This window comes from Carcharodon carcharias, chromosome 7 (genome assembly GCF_017639515.1).
Source record: "Carcharodon carcharias isolate sCarCar2 chromosome 7, sCarCar2.pri, whole genome shotgun sequence".
NCBI lineage: Eukaryota > Metazoa > Chordata > Chondrichthyes > Lamniformes > Lamnidae > Carcharodon > Carcharodon carcharias.
The window spans coordinates 145,934,876-145,958,107 of NC_054473.1; the positions used below are offsets into that span (position 1 = coordinate 145,934,876).

General features: G+C 40.0%; 1 protein-coding gene across 5 annotated transcripts in view; it reads right to left on the reverse strand.

The window, feature by feature from the left end:
- Positions 1-1,777: 1,777 nt before the first annotated feature.
- The window catches only part of phkb (phosphorylase kinase, beta), a 290,351-nt gene continuing 268,896 nt past the window's right edge, over positions 1,778-23,232 (reverse strand). For all 5 annotated transcript variants that reach the window (XM_041192251.1, XM_041192249.1, XM_041192250.1 and 2 more), the window contains 5 exons: positions 20,744-20,878; positions 12,828-12,957; positions 11,668-11,775; positions 5,059-5,199; positions 1,778-2,303 (listed from right to left, as the gene is read on the reverse strand). In XM_041192251.1, the coding sequence (XP_041048185.1) occupies positions 2,169-2,303; positions 5,059-5,199; positions 11,668-11,775; positions 12,828-12,957; positions 20,744-20,878 (649 nt within the window). In that variant the 3' untranslated portion in view covers positions 1,778-2,168. The remainder of the gene's footprint in view (positions 2,304-5,058; positions 5,200-11,667; positions 11,776-12,827; positions 12,958-20,743; positions 20,879-23,232) is intronic.

Here is a 23,232-nt window from a genome sequence, read left to right on the forward strand (position 1 = left end):
AGAAAATAAGAAATTGAATGGGATCTTGGGCTACAGGTGAATAAATAATTAAGAATAGCACTGCAAGTCAGCAACGCAGATGCAAAAAAAGCACTGTAATTTACTTCTAATGATATAGGATTCAAAAGTAGTGAAGTTATATTAAATTTGTATAGGAATCTGGTCAGGCCACACTACCTGAGTATTGTATGTAGTTCTGGTCTCCATTCTATAAAAAGTACATAGAAGCAAATGGATAAAGTGCAAAACCAAGGATGAAAGCAGAACTGAGAGATTACAGCTATTGGGAAAGATTGAATAGGTTGGGGCTTTTTCCTTTAGAAAAAAAGACTTTGAGGTGACATAATAAATGTCTTTAAAATTATGAATAGTTTTGACAGAATGTTCTAACAGTAGAGAATGCTTGCAATTGTGAGAGAGGCCAAAATTTGGGACCATAAATACAAGATAATTAATAATAAATTGAATAGAGGAATGTATTTATTCAGTGTAGTTAGATTGTGGCACCACCACTGGAAGATGCTTTCAAGGAAGTTAAAGATGAAGCAAATGAAACGGGAGGAGACTGGTGTGGAGTATAAACACTAGAACATATTAGCTGGGCAAATGCCTTGCTGATGTGCTGTATCTTGCATTAACTGAGTCAACAGATGGAATTGCCATATGGGTGCTAGGAATGTTAAATTTTGGTGGTTGGGGGTGGGGGGGGGGGAGAAAGGCAATTTAGAGATGATCTTTTGGAGGTTTTAAGGGGTATATAGGTAATTGGATCCTAGAGAGTCATTCAATCACCAGGGCAAAGGGACATTCATTCAAGCATAAAAGAGGGAACAGTTAAACTATAACTATAACTCTTCCACTGAGGTGAATATGTGGAATAGCCTATCTAGAAGCAGTGCAAATGGAGGTAATTTATTACAAGTGAGTAACAAATAGATTTTTATAGCAAGACTGTTGAAGAGCATGAGAAATAAAGTATAGTTGGAAGTTTGTGACTTTAGGATTGACCTGATAAATTAGATTTTTTTTTGGTTCTTGACCATTCTATATTCCTGAAGACATCAGGACATATTGGTATATAAGCTGTTTGGTTAAGAACATCTCGTGATTCATCATGGGTACCATGCTTTCCTGGAGTTTGCTCAATGTCTTGGAAAGTCAAAGAAGAACAGCCCAATTTTCTTCCAGAAATTGGCTGCAAGATTTTATATTTTTAAAATTATTTTTTGCCACCCCCAGAAGTTACTGTTGCTAGCAATTAGGAAGGGTGACACAAAAGGTTGCACCCCCTAATGTTTAGTTTACGCAGATAGGGTATGCATCGATGGGCCTGATGGTCTTTTCCTGTCATTCTTTTTATATATTCAGTATTCAGATGATGAACATAAACTATGTAAGCTGAAACCTGACATTAGATTGGCTGGTAATACTTTGACAGCTGTTCAAAAACAGAAAACCTACTGCCAATAACTGCAAGAACTGAGAACTGGCCTGTTCCAATCAGTAATGGCAGAGACCTGGGAACGAGCTGTCATCTGCTTTCTTGGCTATAATGGACGCACAATCCAGAGAAACACAACGCTAGTAAGTATATTAAAGAGCTATGACCTATTACTCCCTACTTCTCTCTCTGCATACTTTACATTTTTGTGAAGATAGCATTTACGAATTACCTCTACTATTGGAGTTTAAAAATTTTTTTAATCTTCCCTGCCTGATGACTTTAAATAACTAAACAATACAGATGTGGCAGTTTTTCAAATATAACTTTACTAAATTCAGCTTTAAAAATGCCATTTTATTTAAATAGAACTCATAACATTGGCATACAAACAAATTCCAAACATTTACTAAGATTTAAACTATATATCTCACTGAATAGTATTATTGCAGTGTAAATTAATGGTTCATTTGTTAAACAGAACCTATTTCATACAAGCATCCATTGCCCAATTTAAATTACTTAATTTTGTTTCTACATGGTAAGTTAAGTGAATTTAATATTAAGAGTTTATCAATCATCCACTACAATTGCAGGAAAACAGCCAAAACTCAGTAAACTGACATATTATATGTAACTTCAGTTTTAGTGAGTAGCAGCACAATAATCACATGCATTGGCACACGTCATAAATCTCATGAACGTGAACTCTTCAAGCTCATTGTCTTTAGCAAATCACACAGGGGTCAGCAGGGCCAGATTTAACTTCACCCTGAAGTAACGTGTTCATCACAACCTTCATCAGGTAGCTGGCTGTCCCTCTCGTACCAGTTGGAGGTGTATTGTAGAAGTCAGTCATGTCCTGTAAATAGGTGCAATGTAAATGAAGTAACAAAAATTTCCAATCCTGTTTCCTTTTTTTTAAAAGTTAGATTTAGATATCCATACCGAGGTTAGGTTGTATGTTGAGAGTCAACAACACAGACACCAACTGTCATAGTGATAGGCTGACACAAATCAATTCTATTCAGCTCAAAGCTAAGATTAATGTTACAAAATGAATATTTTACACTTGAATAAATTTTTGATGTGCTTTCTTAATGCCTGAAAATATTGGCAAGTGCTGATCATAAATGGAGCTGGGAGCCAAAGTAGCAATTGCGGGATGAATTTTCCGTATGGCGAGATAGCCGGAACCGGATGACCAGCAGGATGCCCAAAGCTCTGCTTCAAGGCTGCCTGCAAGCATGACATGAAAGCACTAAACATTGATTCTCGCACTTGGGAGACACAAGCTAACAACAGAGGAAAATGGCAACATTATCTGTGGTCCGGCATGTGCCACCATGATGATCAGTGGCTACAGCGGCTTTGCAATAAGCGCCAACATCAAAAACAATGATCCACAATGACACCTGATAACTACTTCTTTGCAGCCCTTATGGCAGAACTTGCCTCTCACAAACTGGTCTCCTCAACCATCATCAGAGGGCACTGTATGAAGCTACCCCGTCAATTGATTTAATTTGCTGCATGTCCATCATGTTATCCAGATAGAAGGATGTTGATGATGATGTGCCATTGGTGTAATATCACTGCAGCATGCTAAACAGCCACCAGAAACAGTGCACAACTTAACCATTGATTCTGAATTAGAAGGAATTGCTTTCTTTCCATTTTCTGTGCTTTAAATGAGTCTCCTGTTTCATTTTGAGTAGAAAAATAATTTGGTGCTTATTTATTATAACAAAATATCAGCCCACCATATTAAAAGTAAGCTCTTTAAGATGTGGTAAGTAACTTTTTTTTTTAACCAGGATCATTAAAACATACTACAATTTTGTGTTATTAGGGATAGAGTTTCCACTTTGGACGCAATAAGCGATTCTGTCTTTAAGCTGTTTTTCCCTCTCTGGGTTTCTGCTCAAATTCATTTGCAAAAGCAAAACCTGCCATGAAACAGCTCAATCAAGCAGCATTTTAAAATGTGATAGTTAAAAAAAGTGCATTGAAAATATTTAAGTTTGATTAATATTAATATTTTATGGCTGAAAATGAGTCTATCACAAAAAGCATTTTAAATCACAGTGTCAATCCACCACCTATGAGCTGATTTTAAATCACTGAAAATATTTTAAAAATATACGAAACTACCTACCAGTTTGATTGCGTAAAATAGTCAGTTCCATGACAATTTTTGAAGAAAATACATTCAAAACCTTTTAGAATGTACCCTATCTATCCAGGCACCCAAAAAATGCAAATAAATTTTTAGAACCTCTTAAAGGCCTGCAAATGTGAGCATTTAGCAGAAACTCCCAAAGGTGATTAACTCACCCAGGTGTGTGGCCTGTGTTCCACCCACATAATATGCCTGTGAACTTACGAAGAAGATGGACACTTTACTTTTAAAAAGCAGAATGAATATGGACAACTTACCTTGACACAAAATGGAGTTCAGAGGAGTCAGGAGGCCTTATATGTTTTCTGTACAGATACGGGGACTGACTTACGTCTGGACATGTCTCTGCATCTAAAATGCTAAAAACCTTCCCAGATGCTGATGACTGCCCCTCTTCATTTCAATTAAAAAGACTCAGAGTAACAATAGCTGATAGACTTTCTGGCCTCATGAAGGTGGAAATACAAATAAAGAAATCATAACTGGAATATTGATGGGGATAACAAACATTTCTCATTGTGTGACTACTTTTTAGCCCATCAAACCATTCGTGTGGACAATGGGAAACCATTAGTCACATGACAGAAACTAGCTTATGGTAAGAAACACCCTATTAATTTACAAGGACAGCCCAGGACGGCCAGTTTGGGATACGGAGACCACAAAGGGAAGACATATCACCCAGAAAAGGTGGGAGCCTGCTTGGAAATTCACCATAGATGGAAAAGTGGGAATATTCTTTTACTTTTATCTGGTAGGGGATATTATTTATCTTCACCACAGTGGCTCGGCCACAACTTAGACTGGAATAGTAAAAAACCTACTATTGCATGGAGTAAGGCATTTGAGTTCATTACCAGAAATTTCCAACTCCATTGTCTGAGGAGAGAACGCTCAGGCCTGCAATGTTTCCAGTTATCATCTTGAGAATTTACAGTAAAGATGACTTTTTGAACTCCTTAAAAATCTATTTGCATGCTATATCTTTTATAATCACCTTTTCTGGTATGTTTGTGTGTCTTGTGTGAATGAGGGGGAATTGCAGCAATTACATTCTGTGTGTTGAGAAAATAAACAGTTCTATATTTCTTTATTTTAATTTAAACTTACAAGAAAGCTTGTCTTGTGTCTGTTCTTGAAAGTCACAGCACTGAAGGGGTCAAGAGGTGGAAAAAAGGTGAACCATCCACCATTTCTCCCCCATCTGTAATACCTGTTTTATGGTCAGGACCTACACTTAGTACAATGTTTTTAAAACTAGCGCCAAGGATCATGCAAAACTTGCACCCTTACACCAAACACAATTTGCACTTAAAATTCTAAAATCTTTTACATCAGTTATGTTGATTTTGGGTGAATTACACAAAAGAAACATAGCAATCAAGTTGAAACACCAGGCCATAATATCTAAAAATATCAAGTGCATTTTACTCACCTTAACCTCAACTTTTTCAAGTCTATTTTTGTCTCTCTTAAATTCATCAAAAGCGTCTTTCACTAGTTTGTCCAAATCCACTTCAGTTTGAAATTCTAGCTCAGGGTTGCGTTCCAACACAACAGAAACTACCATAAGCAACTGCAACAAAGAATACAAAATATGGCTTGCAATAGGCCATGATAGACTGTTCATAAATAATCCATATAGCTAAGCTTTTACCAAGGATTTACTCCATGTGATTTATAAACAGGTTTTTTAAGGGGAGGGAGGAGTGCAAAGAGGTACAGCTATATGTATAAGTTTGCATAAAACAACATCGGCAAGTTTCAAAATCTGACTGTGTTTTGCTCCAGGGCAGTCCCTCACTTGAGTATCCCACATGAGATTCTCGAACCACCTACGATAGAAGAGCAGCTAAGATGATTTATCAATACTTTCCTTACTGTTTCATCTTCAGAGTTGTAGGTGACTGCAACCAAGGCTAAAAAATCTCCACCTAACCTTTACACTGGGTGGGGAGGGAAAGGGCACCACTTGCACCTGTTGATGCAGGATGTCAATCCAGTATTCAGAACTGGCACAAATACAGAAAATTCTGGAAAAACTCAGCAGGTCTAACAGTGTATAGAAAAAAAAGAGTTAACGTTTCGAGTCCTTATGACTCTTCTTCAGAACTAAGAGAAATAAAATGTTATGAAATTTATACTGTGCGTATACTAGCACCTCCTTTAGCCAATATCACTATCATTAATACCTCTTTGTCCTTTTGTCTATGACATCTCTGGCAATCTCTCCTTTGTCTCCACCTATCACTGGCCCTCTAGCCAGCTTCACCTGCTCCACCCCCCTTAAACAGTATAAATTTCATTACATTTTACTTCTCTTTAGCTCTGAAGAAGTCATAAGGACTCGAAACGTTAACTCTGTTTTTGTTCTCCACAGATGCTGTTAAATCCGCTGAGTTTTTCCTGCATTTTCTGTTTTGTTTCAGATTTCCAGCATCTGCAGTATTTTGCTTTTATTCAGGACTGGCTCCTGGTCACTGTCTGAATCCAACCCTTTTGAGTCAGAAATGGGAATACCAGCAATAAGTCACAATTTATTTGTTGTGAATACCTAGTTCATAATTCATATATTTTAGGGTATAACCTTTAGTTTAGGAATTAAAACTTTAACTGTAGAAAATGGGGTTATTAGGTTGAGAAACTGTTAAAAGCTACCTTGAGGTCAATGTAATTCAAACAACCGTGGAGTTTATTACAGTTAAAAATTTGAGGTCACGTTACCTTAAGAGGTTAACAGTTGGGAAGGTAAGATCATAAACAGCAGGTGGGCTTAGCTAAAGAATGAGACATATGGGGCAGAAACTTTGGTGGGTAGCTTGGAAATGGACGGGCATTTAATTAAGTAGGATGGTGGCAAACCTGAACCCTTTTGCCTTCCCCCCTCCCCCAGAATTAAATTCTGGATGGAAAGGCCCATGGTTGACCTTTTGCCCTGCCACTAATTGAGGCCCTTAGGTGGCCAATTAATGACTAGTTAAGGGCCTTATTCCGCCACCACTGGTATTAACCTAGTTGCAGGCAGGCCAGTCGTTGTATGTTGTGCAAGGCAGCTTGTCACCTCTTGCAGGGGGACGGAGGTGCCTTAATCAAAACACTCAGTGCCTTATCAAGGGACTGGTCATCAGGAAGGGAAGGGCCTGCTGTGAGCCAACCCCTGCCTTTGCTGCTGGCCCTCTTGCACCCCTTCTCCCATGACTCCCACACCGTGAAATACCCCCCACATTACTTATTTCTGGCCTGGGTCGTTCCGTGGTCCCGGTCTCCGGTACCTGTCCTTTCACAGCAGCCACAGCCTCTCTGGTTTTGTGCTGCTGAGCACAAGAGCTAAAAGCCTCTAATTGGCTGGCAGTTCTTGGTAGGCAAGGCTTCTGCCACCAGGGGCTTGATTCCAGAGGATGGCCCACTGCTGGCCTCACCACTGCCTAATTGGCTTGTGGTTTGGCTGGCCTTCCAGAAAAGAGGCAGCGAATGTCTTTTGCCTGTTCTCCAGCCAGCCGGCGACCCCCTGACTCTCAACAAGATTCCACCCATGACATTTGCAGTTATTCCAGTAAAGGATACATTATTCTTGTGGATTCCCACAATTAAGGACAGGTTTGTAATTAAAAGTTTGTTGATTTTCATTTTTACCTGCGAACAGGTTGTGTGTGTCACACTACCGTGGAGATTAGGGGAATTTAGTGAGATTCTTTGTTTTGAGCTATCTCTGTGAATTCAGTTAGGGCATAGCCAGCTGGCAAGACTGATTATGTTTGGAAAATTAACAAAGAGGGGTCTTAGGTAGCTTAAAGTTCCTTGGAAGTTGAGAGATAAAACCAGACCTACACCTGAAATAGAGTAAATGCTAGATCTATCGTCCATGACACAGCCTGTGATTGGAGCTGGTATTCAGTATAAGACAAAATTCCAAAAGGGAAAACGACTGGAAGGTTTGTTTAACTGAAAGCTAAAGGAAGAAATCTACATTAATCTTCTCACTAAAAGACAGTTAACCTTGTTGCAGTTGGAGTTCTGGAAGTAATTAACTTGGTTTCAGTTTGAAACAATAGCAGTGGAGTATTTTCTGATGTATTAAACCACTGCACAGGAGTCGCAGGGGGTCCATACTTGAACTGTGGAACCAGAGTTGTGAGATCGGTAAAGAATTTGGAGGGTTGCTTAGCCAAAAGCTAATAGAAGGACCCCCATGAAATCTTGTACCTTGGCAAAAAGCTGGAACACTGAAGGGAAATCAGAGTGAATTTGGGAGAGTGGTGATATATCTTTTGAGTTGAACCCAGGAAAAATGAATGAACTTTAAAGATTTCATAATATAAGGGAACTCTTGGGGTGTCAATAGAAAGTAGAACTGAGGCTCTCGCATTAGGCTTTATAAGCTACAGTGTTAATAGAGCTTACTTTAAATTATTTTGATATAAAGTGTGTTTTTATTTAAAAATGTGAAATCTTATTGCATAATTTTGTAGTTTGATTGCTTGGTGTTCAGATTTCTTTTTTAAACATTCTCTAACAGGTTTGTAACAATGTGAGTATAAATCAGTTAAATTAATGAACAGTAGAAAATACACCCAATAGTAACCAAATTGTAACTAATAATACAATGCACTAAAGAGCTCCTCAAATTTTCAACATTTTGGTATCATTCCTAAGAGTACTTCTTTTTGCTTCCCATATTCCTGTTAAACCGTGGTCTAAAAACTATATTTCACTTACGTGGGTCAGGCTCCATCTATATGATGGAAAACGTTTTTTAAAAATTCTTGTGTTTGTTCTGACTTAAGTTCTTTCATCCATGATGCTGTTTTATCACTATTATCATAGAATAATGGAGATCAGTCAGCCCCTTGAGTCTGTGCTGGCTCATTCAAAGGGCAATCCAGTTAGTCTCACACCAGGGTTCTTTGGAATGCAGGAAAATAGTTAAAAGACAAGTGCTGAATAAGGGTATGGGCTAACATGACAAATTCTTTATTTTCCATCATTATTCAAAGCTAAATTGTATACATTGAATTAGTGAGTATGGTTGTAACTGCACTTTTACTGATTGCTTTAAGGGGAGGAGGTGGCATAGTGGTATTGTCACTGGACTGGTATTGAAGAGATCCAGCATAATGCTCCGGGAACCAGGGTTCAAATCCCACTATGGCAGATGGTGAAATTTGAATTCAATCAAAATCTAGAATTAAAAGTCTGATGATGACTACATTGCCGATTGTTATAAACATCTATCTGGTTCACTAATGCCCTTTAGGGAAAGAAACCTGCCATCCTTACCTGGTTTGACCTACATGTGACAGCAACATGGGTGGCTCTTAAAAATGCCATTTGACCAAGAGCAATTATGGTTGGGCAATAAATGCCTTCTTCAGGAGGCCTTACATAGTCTAGTGAAGACATATAGCTGACAAGTATGAAATGATATATATTAGCAGGGAGAATGAGGAGAGGCAATCGGGACTGTATCTTTAAATTTAGGGTAAATGAAGGTGGTCAATATGACCAGTTCTACATTCTGCCTGACAGTCAGCCTGGGTGGTTTAATTATTAGAGACCAAAGGAAGGCTTAGCTTGTTTTACTGAGAAGAAGATGTAAGGTTGGAGACAATGGCAGTAGTCTCTGAGTTTACAATGAGTAGACTCTGAGTCTCCCAAAGTCCCAGAAAGGTGTTGTAGTTATCGGGTTGTAGACTGTTGTGCTGTAAACTGTCAATTTACTTCTAAGATGAAAGAGAGTTGAGCACTCAAGGAGCTAATTAGCATTTCTATCTAGATACAAGGTTAATGCATTTCACATTGCCACGGGGAAGGGGGCAGAGGAAGCCATTTTTAAGATCAGGTTACAGGGTTCCCTACAAGTTAATGAATATTACAGACGGACAAAAATTTTGTTTGGTCAGCAGAGAGAAGGGATTGCCTGGATTTGAGGGCTACCACAGCTGGATGGGAAGCTGAAGAGACGCATCCTGCAACCATCTAAAGATTCCAGGAGATTCATCCTGGCATGGCCAGGGTAAAGAGGAATAATTGGAATAGGCTTTACTGCTGGTGGTGCATTTAAAGCACTTTCCAGAAACTGAGGAAAGCAGCTGGAGATGGTCAAAGTTACTACTCGGCAAAACAAGGATACAAGAACCCATTAGAAGCTGGAAGTAACTGTGGATTATTTGATAAAGGACTACAATTCCGTAGAAAATGCAATAGGTGATAAGCACAAAAGGGATCAGTCCTCTCTGTAGTTTTATGTATAAGTTGTCTACAAAAATAAATTAGTGTTTAGTCAATAGTGTCTTTGAGTTACTTGTTACAGAAAAAGTTTAAAAACATGAAATCTTCATGCCATTCTTTCAGCTATTAATTGGAAGTTTAAATTTCTTTGTAAAAGTTATCAGTCTCTTTGGAGATCCTAACACAATATAAACTAAATGGTACAATTTAATAGAGGGTGCAGGAATAGAGAGATTTGGGAGGTGTATGTAAACAAATTTTTGAAGGTGGCAGGACAAATCGAAAAAGGCATTGGGATTCCTTAGCTTCATTAATACAGGAATAGAGTGAAAAAGCGAAGAGGCTATGATAAACCTTTATAAAGCACTAGTTAGGCCTCAGCTGCAGGACTGTGTTTAATTCTGGGCAAACTTCAAGAAAGATGTCAAGGTCTTGGAGTGGATACAGGAGAGATTTACTAGAATGGTACCAGGGATCAGGGATTTCAGTTATGTGCACAGATTGGAAAATCTGGGGCTGATTTTCTTAGAGCTGGGAAGGTTAAGAGGAGATTTAATAGAAGTATTCAAAATCACGAATAGTTTTGTTAAATGAAACAAAGAGTAACTATTTCCAGTGGCATAGAGCCCGTAACCAGGGGAGACAGATTAAAGGTGATTGCAAAAGAACCAAAAAGTGATATATGGAAACTTTTTTTTTTTACATAGCAAGCTGTTGTGATCTGGAATGCACTGTCTGAAAGGTTGGTGAAAGCAATGCTCAAAAGAGCATTGGATACTTATTTGAAAGGAAAACATTTAAAAGGCTATGGGGAAAACTCAGGGTAGTGTGATTAATTGGACGGTTTCACCAAAAAGCTGGCAAAGATACAATGAGTCTCCTTCTGTGCTGTATCATTCTGTGACTCTATAGTATATGCAGCCGTGCCACAACATAAAGCATTGAAACACTCTAGTGACGGGTAATGAGTGTTGCAGAACAATGTCCTCAAAACTCTAACACTAAGGGCTGGATTATACCCCCCCAGTGTAAATGTCAGGGGCAAGCCCGCCTCTACTGAGCTGGCTTGAACCATTTTAAATTTCTGGGCGATGGTCTTTTAATTAGCATGAAGTGGGACATCCACCCATCTCCAGGAGGAAGTCTTGCCTCATAGAGCTGCTGGCCAATCAGAGGTCAGCAGCTCTGCACACCAGCAGTGGCCACTGCTGGTAGGAGAAGGAGGTGGCGTTCAGCAAAAGACCCAGACATTCAGGTACATCTGGGATCTGGCTGGGGGCAAGGTGATAGCCCCAGAGAGGAGGGTGGGAGCATTTCGGACAGAGAATGGGGGGGGAAGGATAGACATGAGGAGGGGCATCCGATTGGCACCGGAGGCCTGGCAAGATACACCCCACCCTCCCCTTAACTGGCCAGCAGTCTGCAGGGTTAAGCCTGCCGGGCTGCATGTTGAATGCTGGCCTCTCTTGCTCAACTGTTAAATCAGCTATAGAATCAGGCTCTTAATTAGCCATTAATTGCCCACTTAGTGACATGAAGTGGGTCATGGGCGGGCAGCCCACCTGCGCCTCTCCTAGTGCTTGTAAAATTAGAGTGGTGGGTGGGTGGGCCGGCGGCGCGTAATTTATGGAGCCACTCGCCTGCTTTCCCGCCTGTGGGTGACCTTTGAAATTCAGCCCTATTTGTCCAGTTTGATTGGCAGAAATTTATTTTGTACATTTACTTAGCATATTCCCAATTCCTCAGCATCAGCTATGTACGATTGTGAAAATGTTGAATATTTGCGGTGGGCTTAAAATAAGATGTTGATTAGCACCTCAACAATGATCTGTCGATATTCAGGCTGGACAACGTCCTGCAAAGTGTCTTCTACAAGGAGAGAAAAGTTCATCTCGTACATGGTCATATCTGATAAAGTCGGCTGCTACAGAAACAAACACATTTATGTTAGAGCAGAACTTTTGCTGATGGAAAGCAATATAATCTTCCATTCACTTATAAATCCTACTTAAAAGGTTATCAAGTATGCTTTCATAACTTTACTAAAACTCACAGATTATCGTACTGTTAGCTGCCCAATATGATTATTTTAGTTGCATACTAAAAATCTAATCAATATTACCAAGTTTTTATTCAAATTTTTCATTGAGCAGTATTCTGAGATGAAGTATAGTGCACTAACATTACTAAAGCATTTATTTATGCAACACTGTACTTGGTAATGATAACATAAATACATTCTACAAAATCAAAGTAATTCATGGACACAAGATATGTTTGGAGAAACTGGTTAAAGGTCACTTTATAAATAAAATCTGCTAGTTTTCAAACACTCTGAGTTAAAAGAATGGATTTCCAATTCCATCTGAGGACATCTAAGCTTTCAAATGAAGAAAATCTATTTATTGGTTACTGTAGTTATTACTCGTTAGTTGTCATAAGTTAACAATTAGTTACCAATCAGAGCGATATTCATAATGATCTCTCAAAAATATTTATATTACATAACTGTTAGCAGAATGAAGGGAAATATCTGAGGATTGTTTAAAAACACAATAGGGTATATCTTCCTCTGGAGTTACACTGGTGCTTCAGGGTACATCTACCAGCTGGGGAATAAATCAGATAGGGAGTTATTCGACCAGTTTCATGACTTCTGAGATTTTCATCAGAAGTGGCAAGATATAAAATGCGTCCGCCCTAAGATGGGACAGATGTACTCTAATGAGATGCCAATTATAGTATTAAGTTACACAGTTTGTTTTGTGTCATTTGTTACATAGCAACATTTGACACTGGGATGCAGACATATTCCTGATGCTCGGGTTGCTATGGGTGTGCACAGACCCTTTCAGAATTTAAAGGTCAACTTTGCAATTGACCAAGTGTAATGGATTGTATAAACATGGATGCAGAGGTTTGCTGAAGGTTTGATTATTAAATGAATTGCAAGCCATTGTCAAATTGTGTGATTACTTGGGGCAGATGTTTTCCAGTCACTACGATGCCTTCTGGAGTCCTCTCCAGAATCTGCCATACTTTGTCATAGAAACCCTTTGGAGTACGGTTCAAGGAGCCATCAAGGTGACGCCTATTTTTCCATGACCTGGGAAAAAAAAGTAGTCTACTCATTCTGCATTTTAAAAAATATATATATATAGAAAAAAATAAAATTGTGGCCATGAATGGAATACACAGAATTATTACAGCATGTAAAAGTGATAATTTTGATATAAGGCAAAGGAACTCAGTGGAATTTGATCAACACAGTTACAAATAAAAGAGTCCACCTGAAATTCTGCAACTTGCTGTCTAAATGTGATTTCTGCCTTTGAAAACAATTTCAACTTTACCAAGATAGCTGTTCAGTGAATTTTGAAATTATGCTAGCAATTTGAAAAAGACAAAGGATGTTTAAATATTGACCTTTCACCTCTTCGACCTGGTATTGAAACAAGCCCAGCCTAAGGGGGTGAAGCTTTCCTCTGTCTTCTGGCTGTAAGGGCCCTTCTTGAAATGGGTTTGGGAAGTTAATCCTAGTATAGGCATAGGCTAATTGGCAGTTTTTCTTACAGAGGTCACAGGGTGGCTAGAAAAATAAAACAATAGGGGGTGATCTTCTTAAGATAATTGAATAAACATTTCAGGGGGCAAGATTTGAAGGTGAACTGTTCATATTCGCTATCATTACTTTTATGTTTCTGGTTATCAGGTTCGCTTTGTCCGGTCAACCTAGTTGCACCCTTGATATTAACACATTAGTTGGTGCTTGAAACAATATGGGCAGAGACACTGATTAACTAAACAAAGTTTAACTTGAACTCTCAAGTTCTGTCGAAGGGTCATGAGGACTCGAAACGTCAACTCTTTTCTTCTCCGCCGATGCTGCCAGACCTGCTGAGTTTTTCCAGGTAATTCTGTTTTTGTTTTTAACTAAACAAACGCTGGTTTACTAGAACTAAGAACAGAGCACTAACACGTGTGCTTCTTCAATCACCTCCAGCTCCAGACTTCCTGTTACCCAAGAAGCCCACACTGTTTAGTGATTGGTCAATACAGTCACATGGTCAACTAACTACATTCTCTTAAAGGTACATAGCACTCCACTTAACCACATCCTTTCCCCTTTACTTGAAAGTGCAATTGACAAGCATCACAACATCCCAACTATTTACATGAATAACTATTTACAAGTCAAGTCTCTCAGGAGGCTTCCTCAGATGTGTCAAGCATTGTAGCTCAACGGCCTCGGCTGGATCTTCCAAGACTCCCTTCTCAGCGGTCAATTGTTCACCAGGCTCTTCGGTAGAAGTGGGCAAGTTTGTGTCTTCGACCCTCTCGGGTCCAACAGACCCCACCGGTACTTCCAAATCATGTGACATTTCTTCCATGTGCAGTGCAGACCCAAACGCAAGTGATGGCTGCACTCCTTCTTGTGGAACTGTCTCTCTTCTCCAGAGATGACCCACGTGTCGTCTAATTATTGGGCTGTTTATCGATACATTATAGGAGAGAGGTCCTGTCACAGCACTCACTTTGCCTAATAGCCAATTGGGCCCATTTCCAGAGTTCTTCACGAGAACTGTGTCTCCCACTGTGAAATTTCTTTCATGATTATGGCCATCATGTCTGGTTTTCTGGGCCTCTTGGCTTCTCTCCACCCTCCCCCCTAAATTCAGCCTGAAAAGAATTAGATGAGTGAGGGGACGTATCTTCATTAGTAATTCAGGGGGGACAATACTGGCGGTAATGTGTGGCGGTGTCCGGTATGCGAACAGGAACCATGCAGGAATCTGCTGCTGATGGAATCCCCTTCCAGCTTTTTCATCCTGGACTTAAAAGTTTGGACTGCCCGCTCAGCCAAACCATTAAGGTGGTAAGGCGAGGTTTTGTTATGAGTTATTCGTTTAGGGTTGTAAAACTCCCTGAGGCTGTAGAACTCCCTGCTGGTAAATGCAGCCCTGTTGTCTGACACGAGCACCTCCTGTAACCCGTGCACTGCAAAACTGTCTCAAAAGGTCAATGGTGGCAGCAGACATGGGTAAATGGACTTTGCAGAGTGGGTGTCTATTAGTGAAAGGAACATCGTGTCCAAGAAGTGCCCCATGTAGTTGACGTGGAGATGTGCCCATGGCCGCCCCGGCCATTTCCAGGGGTGCAATGGAGCTAAGGGGGGTAGCTTTTGTACCTGCTGGCATTGAAGACAACTTTTGACTAAGGTTTTGATGTCCGCATCCAACCCTGGGCACCACAAGATGCTGCATGCGAGCATCTTCATCGTACTAATGCCAGGGCGAGCGTTATGTAATTTGGTCAGTAATGGCCTTCACCCTCTTGGGGGCATGATAACCCTTTCTCCCCAGAGCAATATGCTATCCTGGCAGGTGAGCTCGTATCTGCTTTCGAAATAAGGCTTCATGTCAACAGACTTTGGCAATCCTGACAATCCATAAAAGACTTGCTCCCGGAAGTGAGATAGAAGTGGATCTCAGCTTGTTCATTCATGGATTTGTTTGGCCTGGACAGGGGAGGAATCCAAAAAATTTAGTACTAAGACAAGTTCCTGGGGAATTGGAATCTTCATGTTGTTATCTGGCAGGGGGAGGTGGCTCAGCATGTGCGATCTGGCTTCCTGATTGGTGAATAAAAGTGTACTTGTAAGCTCTGGGTGCGAGCAGATGCGATGGGAGATATCGCCTTATCCTCTCCAAATTAATCTCAGCAGAAACTTGCGGTCGGATATAATGTGAAAATGGCAACTGTGAAAGTATTGACGGAGTTTACGAACACCAAACACAACAGACAAACCCTCATTCTCAATTTGAGCATATCGTCATGAGATGTATAACCAATGGGTCGATTGGAGCCATCTGATGTGAAAATACAGCCCCTACTCTATAAGGGAATGCATCACAAGTTAAAATCAATTCGTTCTTTGGGTCAAAGTGGACTAGTAAGGCCGATGATCTTAAGAACTACTTTACCTTCAGAAATGCCTCCTGGTGTGGAGCTTGCCAAATCTATTTATGGTTTTTCTTAAGCAATGCATATAACAGACCCAGTACAATTGACAGATTTGAGAAATCGTCCATAGTAGTTGATCATGCCTAAGAAGGCCTTTAGTTCTGTAGTGTTCTTTGGTGTAGTTGCCTCGTGAATAGCCTTGACCTTTTCTTCCACGGGATGCAGGTCCTGCGCATTGACCTTATGACCCAAGTAAACTTCCTCCTTGGCTTGGAAAATACATTTCTCTCGTTTCAAGCGTAGCCCTGCTTGTGAGAAGTGTTTCAGCACCTCCTCCAAATTAGCTATATGTTCTTTATCAGTTCGTCCAGTGACTAAGACATAATCCAGATAAACAACGATATGAAGCAGTCCCTGAAGTAGATTTTCCATGGTATGCTGGAAAATAGCACACGCTGATGAGACCCCAAAAAGTAGTCGAGTATATTGATGCAATCCTCAACATGTATTGATGGTCACGAATTCCCTTGAGCCTTCTTCCAACTCTACCTGCTGATAGACGTGGCATATGTTGAGTTTTGAATATGTGTTGCTCCCTGCCAATTTCGAATATAATTTGTCATTCCTCAGTATCGGGTGTCTATCAAGTTTGGCCACTCTGTTTACAGTTAACTTAATCACCGCATAAGCAAACACTTTGGTCTGGCTTCAGCAGGGATGCTATGGGCACCGCCCACTCGGAACATTGCACCGCTTGTAAGATACCCAACTTTTCCAGCCTGTTTAGCTCGGTCTCAACCTTGTCCCGTAGAGCATAGGGACTGGTCTGACTCTGAAAAATCTGGGGATTGTGTTAGGGTCAATGTGGATTTTGGCTTGTGGCCCACCCATCCTTCCTAGCTTGTCACTGAAAATGGAAGCGTATTTTTATAACAATTCCTGTAAGTTTCTCATTCTGATTTGAAAAATATCGGCCTATTGCAATTTAATCTTTTTGAGCCAGTTGCAACCAATTAAACTGGGGCCTGCCCCAGCTACTAGTATAAGGGGTAAATTTGCACACTGATCCGCATACTGCACCAGGACTTGACGTATCCCTTTCATTCTTATTTCTTTGTCCATAATTTAATGCCCGATTCTTTTAAACTTAAAGGATGGACTCCTTTATTCAAGTATCTGAATGTATATTATCCTATGATAGACATTGATGACCCAGTATCGATCTCCATCTTGATGGGTTGCTCATGGACTCTAATGACTACCTGGATTGAATCAATTCTACCCACTTTCTGGTTGTATAATGAATCGATGTCAGATTCTGCTTCCTCTGGTTCTTCAATGAGACATATTTCGTGATTTCTCCCTTTGTTTTTAAAATGCTGTCTCATCCTATCTTTACAGTACCGTATTATGTGACCATTGCAGTGGCAAAAAAAGCATTTGATATTTCTGAACTGTCAATTGCCTGCCGGCTGCTTGGCGCTATTTTGTGTACCTTTTATTGCCTCCAAGTTTCTAACAGTGCTCTTCATGGTTGTTGCCAATTCTAATGCCTTGCTGAAGTCTAGATTAGTTTCAGACAGCAATCGATTTTGAATAGCATTGTCCCCGATTCCGCATACCAATCGGTCTCTCAACATGTCATTAATTGAAGTTCCAAACTCACAATATTCCATTAATTCCCTTAAAGCAGCTACATAGCCAGCAATTGTCTCTCCTGGAAGCCTATTCCTAGAATTGAATTTAAAACGTTGCATAGGGACTGAGGGTTTTAGTTTTAGGTGGTTTTTTGACAATATTTACTAACTCGTTGAAAGTCTTCGTATCGAGGGTGTTGGGTGATGTGAGGCTGTGGATCAGCCCATATGTTTTGCTCCTGCATGTGGACAAAAGAATCACCCTCTTCTTGTCCTCTCCTGTGATGTCATTAGCGGTAAAGAAGAATGCTAGGTGTTCGGCGTAATGAGACCAGTCATCGGAAATGGGGTCAAATGGTTCAAGATGCCCAAACTGCGGCATACTCGATGACTAAGCAGATTGTACTTACAAACAGCTTTCAAGGTAGTGGCAAAATAACGTAGCTGGCTTACTGTGGCTTTCTTGATTACCGTCAATTGATCCAGTTTATCCTCGTTACCAGTTTTATGTTTTTGGTTATCAAGTTCGCTTTGTCCGGTCAACCTAGCTGTGCCCTTGATATTAACACATTAGTTGATGCTTGAAATAATATAGGCAGAGGGACCGATTAAATGAAGAAACATTGGCAGCTCATTGGAACTAATACAGCACTAACACCATGTGTGCTTCTTCAATCAGTTCCAGCTTCAGACTTCCTGTTACCCAAGAAGCCTGTGCTGTGTAGCCATTAGTCATACAGTCACATGGTCAACTAACTACATTCTCTTAAAGGTACATAGCACTCCACTTTACCCCTCTGAAACTTCAAGACATAGCGCAAGTGCAAATTAACACAGAAATCCTGAAGTTACAGACCGTCACTCAATGCTCCAATGCAGGCTGTGCTGTGGCTCCCTCCACAGCCAGTAATCATTGAAATCAGTAAAAATTTCCTGTTCTTTGCTCTCACATTGCTGTTGGAAATCCCACAAAAGCTACAAAAATAATTCTGAATTCCAGTTCCGAAAAAGTCAAATTGAACTCAAAATGTTAACTCTGTTTCTCTCTCCACTGATGCAGCCAGAGCTGCTACATTTTTCCAGCACTTTGTTTTCATTCCATGAAAAACTGCACCTTGTTTAATCAGGTGTAACTGGGTTTTTAACGGCGACCTGAGTAATAACCTTTGCTTAATAACAGAACTATCCCTGATTTTTTTTACATTTGTGGAATGCTGTTAAGTTTCTAAAATGTTTTTTAAAAATCAGAATATTTCAGCTTCTACCTTTACCCCATGTGAAGGTTCCAATTGTTCTCTGTAAAAATTGCTAGAAGTAATTTTATTTTACTGCTGTTTTCGTGGTCGAGGATCTGTGTTCTTAAATGGGTTTGCCTACTTGGGCATCACTGTAGTTCCACACTGGGAATCCCCGGGAAAGAACGCCGCAATCAGTTGCAATATAGCTGGAGGCTGATAGAGTTATAAATTTTTACCACAGAAATTGCTAGATATTTCAGCGAGGCTTACTTTGAGGTCAGCATTAAGTACCCCTTCTTCGCCATTGTTTGGGAACTCTATGGATTCTGCTACACATGAACTGGGAGTACTTAATTTTGATATGAGCATCTCAAAATGGAAAGAGTTCTATCTACTACCAGCTTGTGTTGAATACAAAATAGTTTTTAAAAAAATTACAAAAAGGAAAAGATGAGGCTGATGGGAAAGGCATAATATAGTTTTAAACAGGAAGACTTTTAATGATATGTATAGCTAATGTGAGTTTACATTAAGATATTTCATTCCTCTGCAATGTAGGAATTTTCTGGAAAAATCATGGATATCTATTAAGTAATCTTCTAGAGTAAGAGAAGCAGGGCAGCAAAATACCCAATCAGGCATCAGAATGGTGAATGTCCAATCATTCTGGGAGAGCAGTGACCAGATGAATAAAAATTGCTTTGATCAGCAGCAGGGAAAAAAATTGGTAGCAGCATTTGTGTGTGTAATTTCCAAACTTATTGAATCCCTTACCTGCATGGAAAAATCCTCATGTCAGTGAAACACTGAAATAAGTATTGCAGAGTGTGTGGCTGATTATTGGGAAGCAGTTTGTTAGCAATACCATTTATATAGGAAGCAAATCATGTACCTCAGAGCCTTGAATGCATCATTTATTTATGCAATGGATGAACTGCTGAAATGCCCACTAATTGTACAGCTCTGGGGTTTATAGTCTTAGCAGAGGCCTTTGTAGCTTAAAAATTTTTGGTTTAAAAAAAAAATCACTTGTCACCTTCTCCTTCCAGCCACAACGAGAGTTTAGGTTGCAGAAGACAAATTAGTTTGTCTAAATCTATTTCGGCCTCCCTTTACAGAGATCTATATGCTATCACTTTTAAGCTGTTAAATGTGGAGGCTGAAGACTTATATTCTAATGCTACTATTATTTATTACAGCTCCTGAATTCATGTCCACAATATTGCGATATAAATTTCCTGTGATTTGCTGTTCCTGAGTTAAGCATATGTAATTCAATGGTGGCACTAAAATTGTCAAAAGTTCCTCTATCAGATTGTTTCAGTGGGTGGAATTTTACAGCTCCGTTGTGATGGGGGTGGGGCCATAAAATGCAACGAGCTGTTCAAAAGGCCGGCGTAAAATTCCACCCTGTATTCAGATTATCAATAAATGAACTGAAATCCCACATATTTAATTTTCAACTCAATTGTTGCATGCATACATACAGGTCAGCTAGATACCGCAGCTTTAAAAAGTGAGACTTTAAGTTGAGAAAAATCTATCTTGGATGAGGCTAGGCCGGTATTGCAGCTTCAAAATTTATTTAATGGGCATTTTTATCTAAATTATGTCCTTGAAGGCAAGACCAATAATTATAACCCTAATGGTCGCAATTTTATCCTCATTAAATGAAAACTTTATTTTACACAGTAAAGCAAGAGAGAATTTCATAACTTCCAGACATCCCAAAGCGCTTTATAGTCAATTAAATATTTTTTGAAGCGTGGCTATTGTTATAATGTAGGCAAATATGGTATTCAATTTGAACACAACAACATTCCACAAACAGCAATGAGATAAGGGGCCAGATGATTTGTTTTTGTAATGTTGGTTGAGGGATAAATACTGGCTAGAACACAGGGAGAACATTTTTGCTCTTCTTTGAAAAGTGTCATGGGGCCTTCTACATCCTCCTGTTTAGGCAGAAGGAATCTTTATTTAATAGCTCATCTGAAAGACAGTGCATCCTAACAGTATTCAGTTGAAATGTTACATAATTGATTTAGAGTACCTATCATGTTGGTCAGGCTGCAGAGTATCCAACAGAAGCTTTTTAACATCACTTGGTGACATCTGGTACACGTAATCAGTGGGTAGATTCTCATCTCGAATCTTTAGTTCATGTTTCATAGCGTGGATGATCCATCTGAAGTAGAAACATAGAAAACTATGACATGACCATTCAACCCATCATACCTGTTCAGGCCAAAAAAGAGCTATCTAACCTAATCCCACTTTCCAGCCCTTGGTCTGTAGCCAAGCAGGCTACGGCACAAGTATTTCTGAGTATTTTTCAATGCAATGAAGGTTTCTGTGTCTACCACCCTTTTAGGGAATGAGATCAGGATCCCACCACCCTCTGGGTGAAAACAATTCTCAAACGTCCTCTAATCCTTTGACCAATTACTTTAAATCTATGTCCCTCTGATTATTTAGCTCTCTGCTAAGAGAAACTGGTTCTTCCCACTCTATCTAGGTCATTCATAATTTTATCTCCTTTTACCTCCTCAATTAAGTCTCCCCTCAGCTTCTTCTGTTCCCAAAAAGCCTATCCAATCTTTTCTCATAGCTAAAACTCTCCATTCCTGGCAGCATCCTCGTAAATCTCCTCTGTATTTTTTTTTAATTCATTCATGGGATGTAGATGTCGCTGGCCAGGCCAGCATTTATTACCCATCCCTAGTTGCCCTAGTTCAGAGGGCATTTAAAAGTCAACCACATTGCTGTGGGTCTGGAGTCACATGTAGGCCAGACCAGGTAAGGACAGCAGATTTCCTTCTGTGAATGAGATGGATTTTTACAACAATCTACAACAGTTTCATAGTCATCATTAGGCTTTAATTCCAGGATTTTATTGAATTCAAATTCCACCATCTGCTGTGGTGTCAATGACAAACTGTTAAGGCCATTATCAAACTAATTAACCAAATTGATTGACCTGCCTGTCCAGCCTTAAGGTTGGCGGGCAGACCGGGAGCCCAGGTGGGCCTTGGAAAAAGCATGAAACCTCATCCATGGGTGGGATGAGTTTTTGTGAGGGTTTTTAAAATTTTAACAAATGTTTCAATAAAAGTTATGGACATGTCCTAACTCATGTGACAGTGTCATATGAGGGGACATGACAGGGAAATTTTTTTATTATCTGAAATTCAACTTTTACATCAGAGCTGATCTCCCTGAGGTAGCACTTTGCCTCAGGGAGGTCTGTGCACTCTTTCGCACGCGTACGTGAGAGCGCACTCCCACCTGACGGAATTCTCCCCTGTCCGCAAAGGGAGCCCATAGCGCTTCCTGGCAGGCATCACGCTTGGCTAGTCTTAATTGGCCTGCCCACCTAAAATTGCGGCGTGCCCCCGACTGGGGGCGCTGATCGAAGGCCCGCCTGCCTGCACCCACTCCCGCACTTCCCACCACCCCCAATGGGGGGAAAATGTTGGCCCATGAAATGATTGTGTTGTACTTTATCAAATGCTTTAGTATAATCAATAAACCATGGGTAGAGGTCATTTTGCATTTCAATAGCTCTTTCTGCCAAGATTTTTAAAAGATCGATTGCACTTTGTGTTCCTTTATCTTCTACAAAGCCACACTGAGTGTTTGAAATCTCTGGTTTCATTTTCTCTCCAACTCTGGTCATTAAGATTCTGATTTACTAAATGACTCATTAGGCTGATTGTTCGATGTATTTTGCATTCCATTGCTCCAAGTTTCTTTAGCAAAGCGACAAAAACGGACTTAGATCTTCAGGGATAATGCCAGTGTTTTAGGTCTTTTGGCTTTTCAGTTCACAGCTCTACTGTTGTGTCAATAATATATTTTGTTTTTTTTTAATCCTTTGATGGGATGTGAGCATCGCTGGCAAGGTGATTTGTTGTCCATCCCTAATTGCCTTTCAACTGAGTGGCCTGCTAGGCCATTTTAAGGGGCAGTTAAGAGTCAACCATATTGCTGTGGGTCTGGAGTCACATATAGGCCAGACTAGGTAAGGGAGGCAGATTCCCTTCCATAAAGGACATTAGTGAACCAGATGGGTTTTCACATGGTCAGTATTACTGAGGCTAGCTTTCAACTCCAGACTTTATTAATTGCTGTGATGGGATTTGAACTTGTCCCCAGGGGATTGGCCTGGGCATCTGGATTACTAGTCCAGTAACATTACCACTACACCACCATCTCTTCCCCGCCTACCCCAGTGAGATCCTGGTGCTTTCCCATTCTTCATTTTGTTCAACGCACGTTCCACTTATCACAACATTTCTGGACCTGTGTCTTTATTTTTGATTGGTGAGCAAGGTCCTCTATAATTGATGCACAATTTTTCAATGTATTCATTCCATCTTTCCCTGGTTTAGTCCTTTTCCATTAGAATCGAATCACCTTTTGCTTTCAAACATCCACTGAAATGAATAAACTGTTCTTATTCCTGAAATTTTATTAACAAGTTGATGAGTTACCTTAAGATGGAGTTTTTCATTGTCTTAATTGAAATGCACTTGTGGG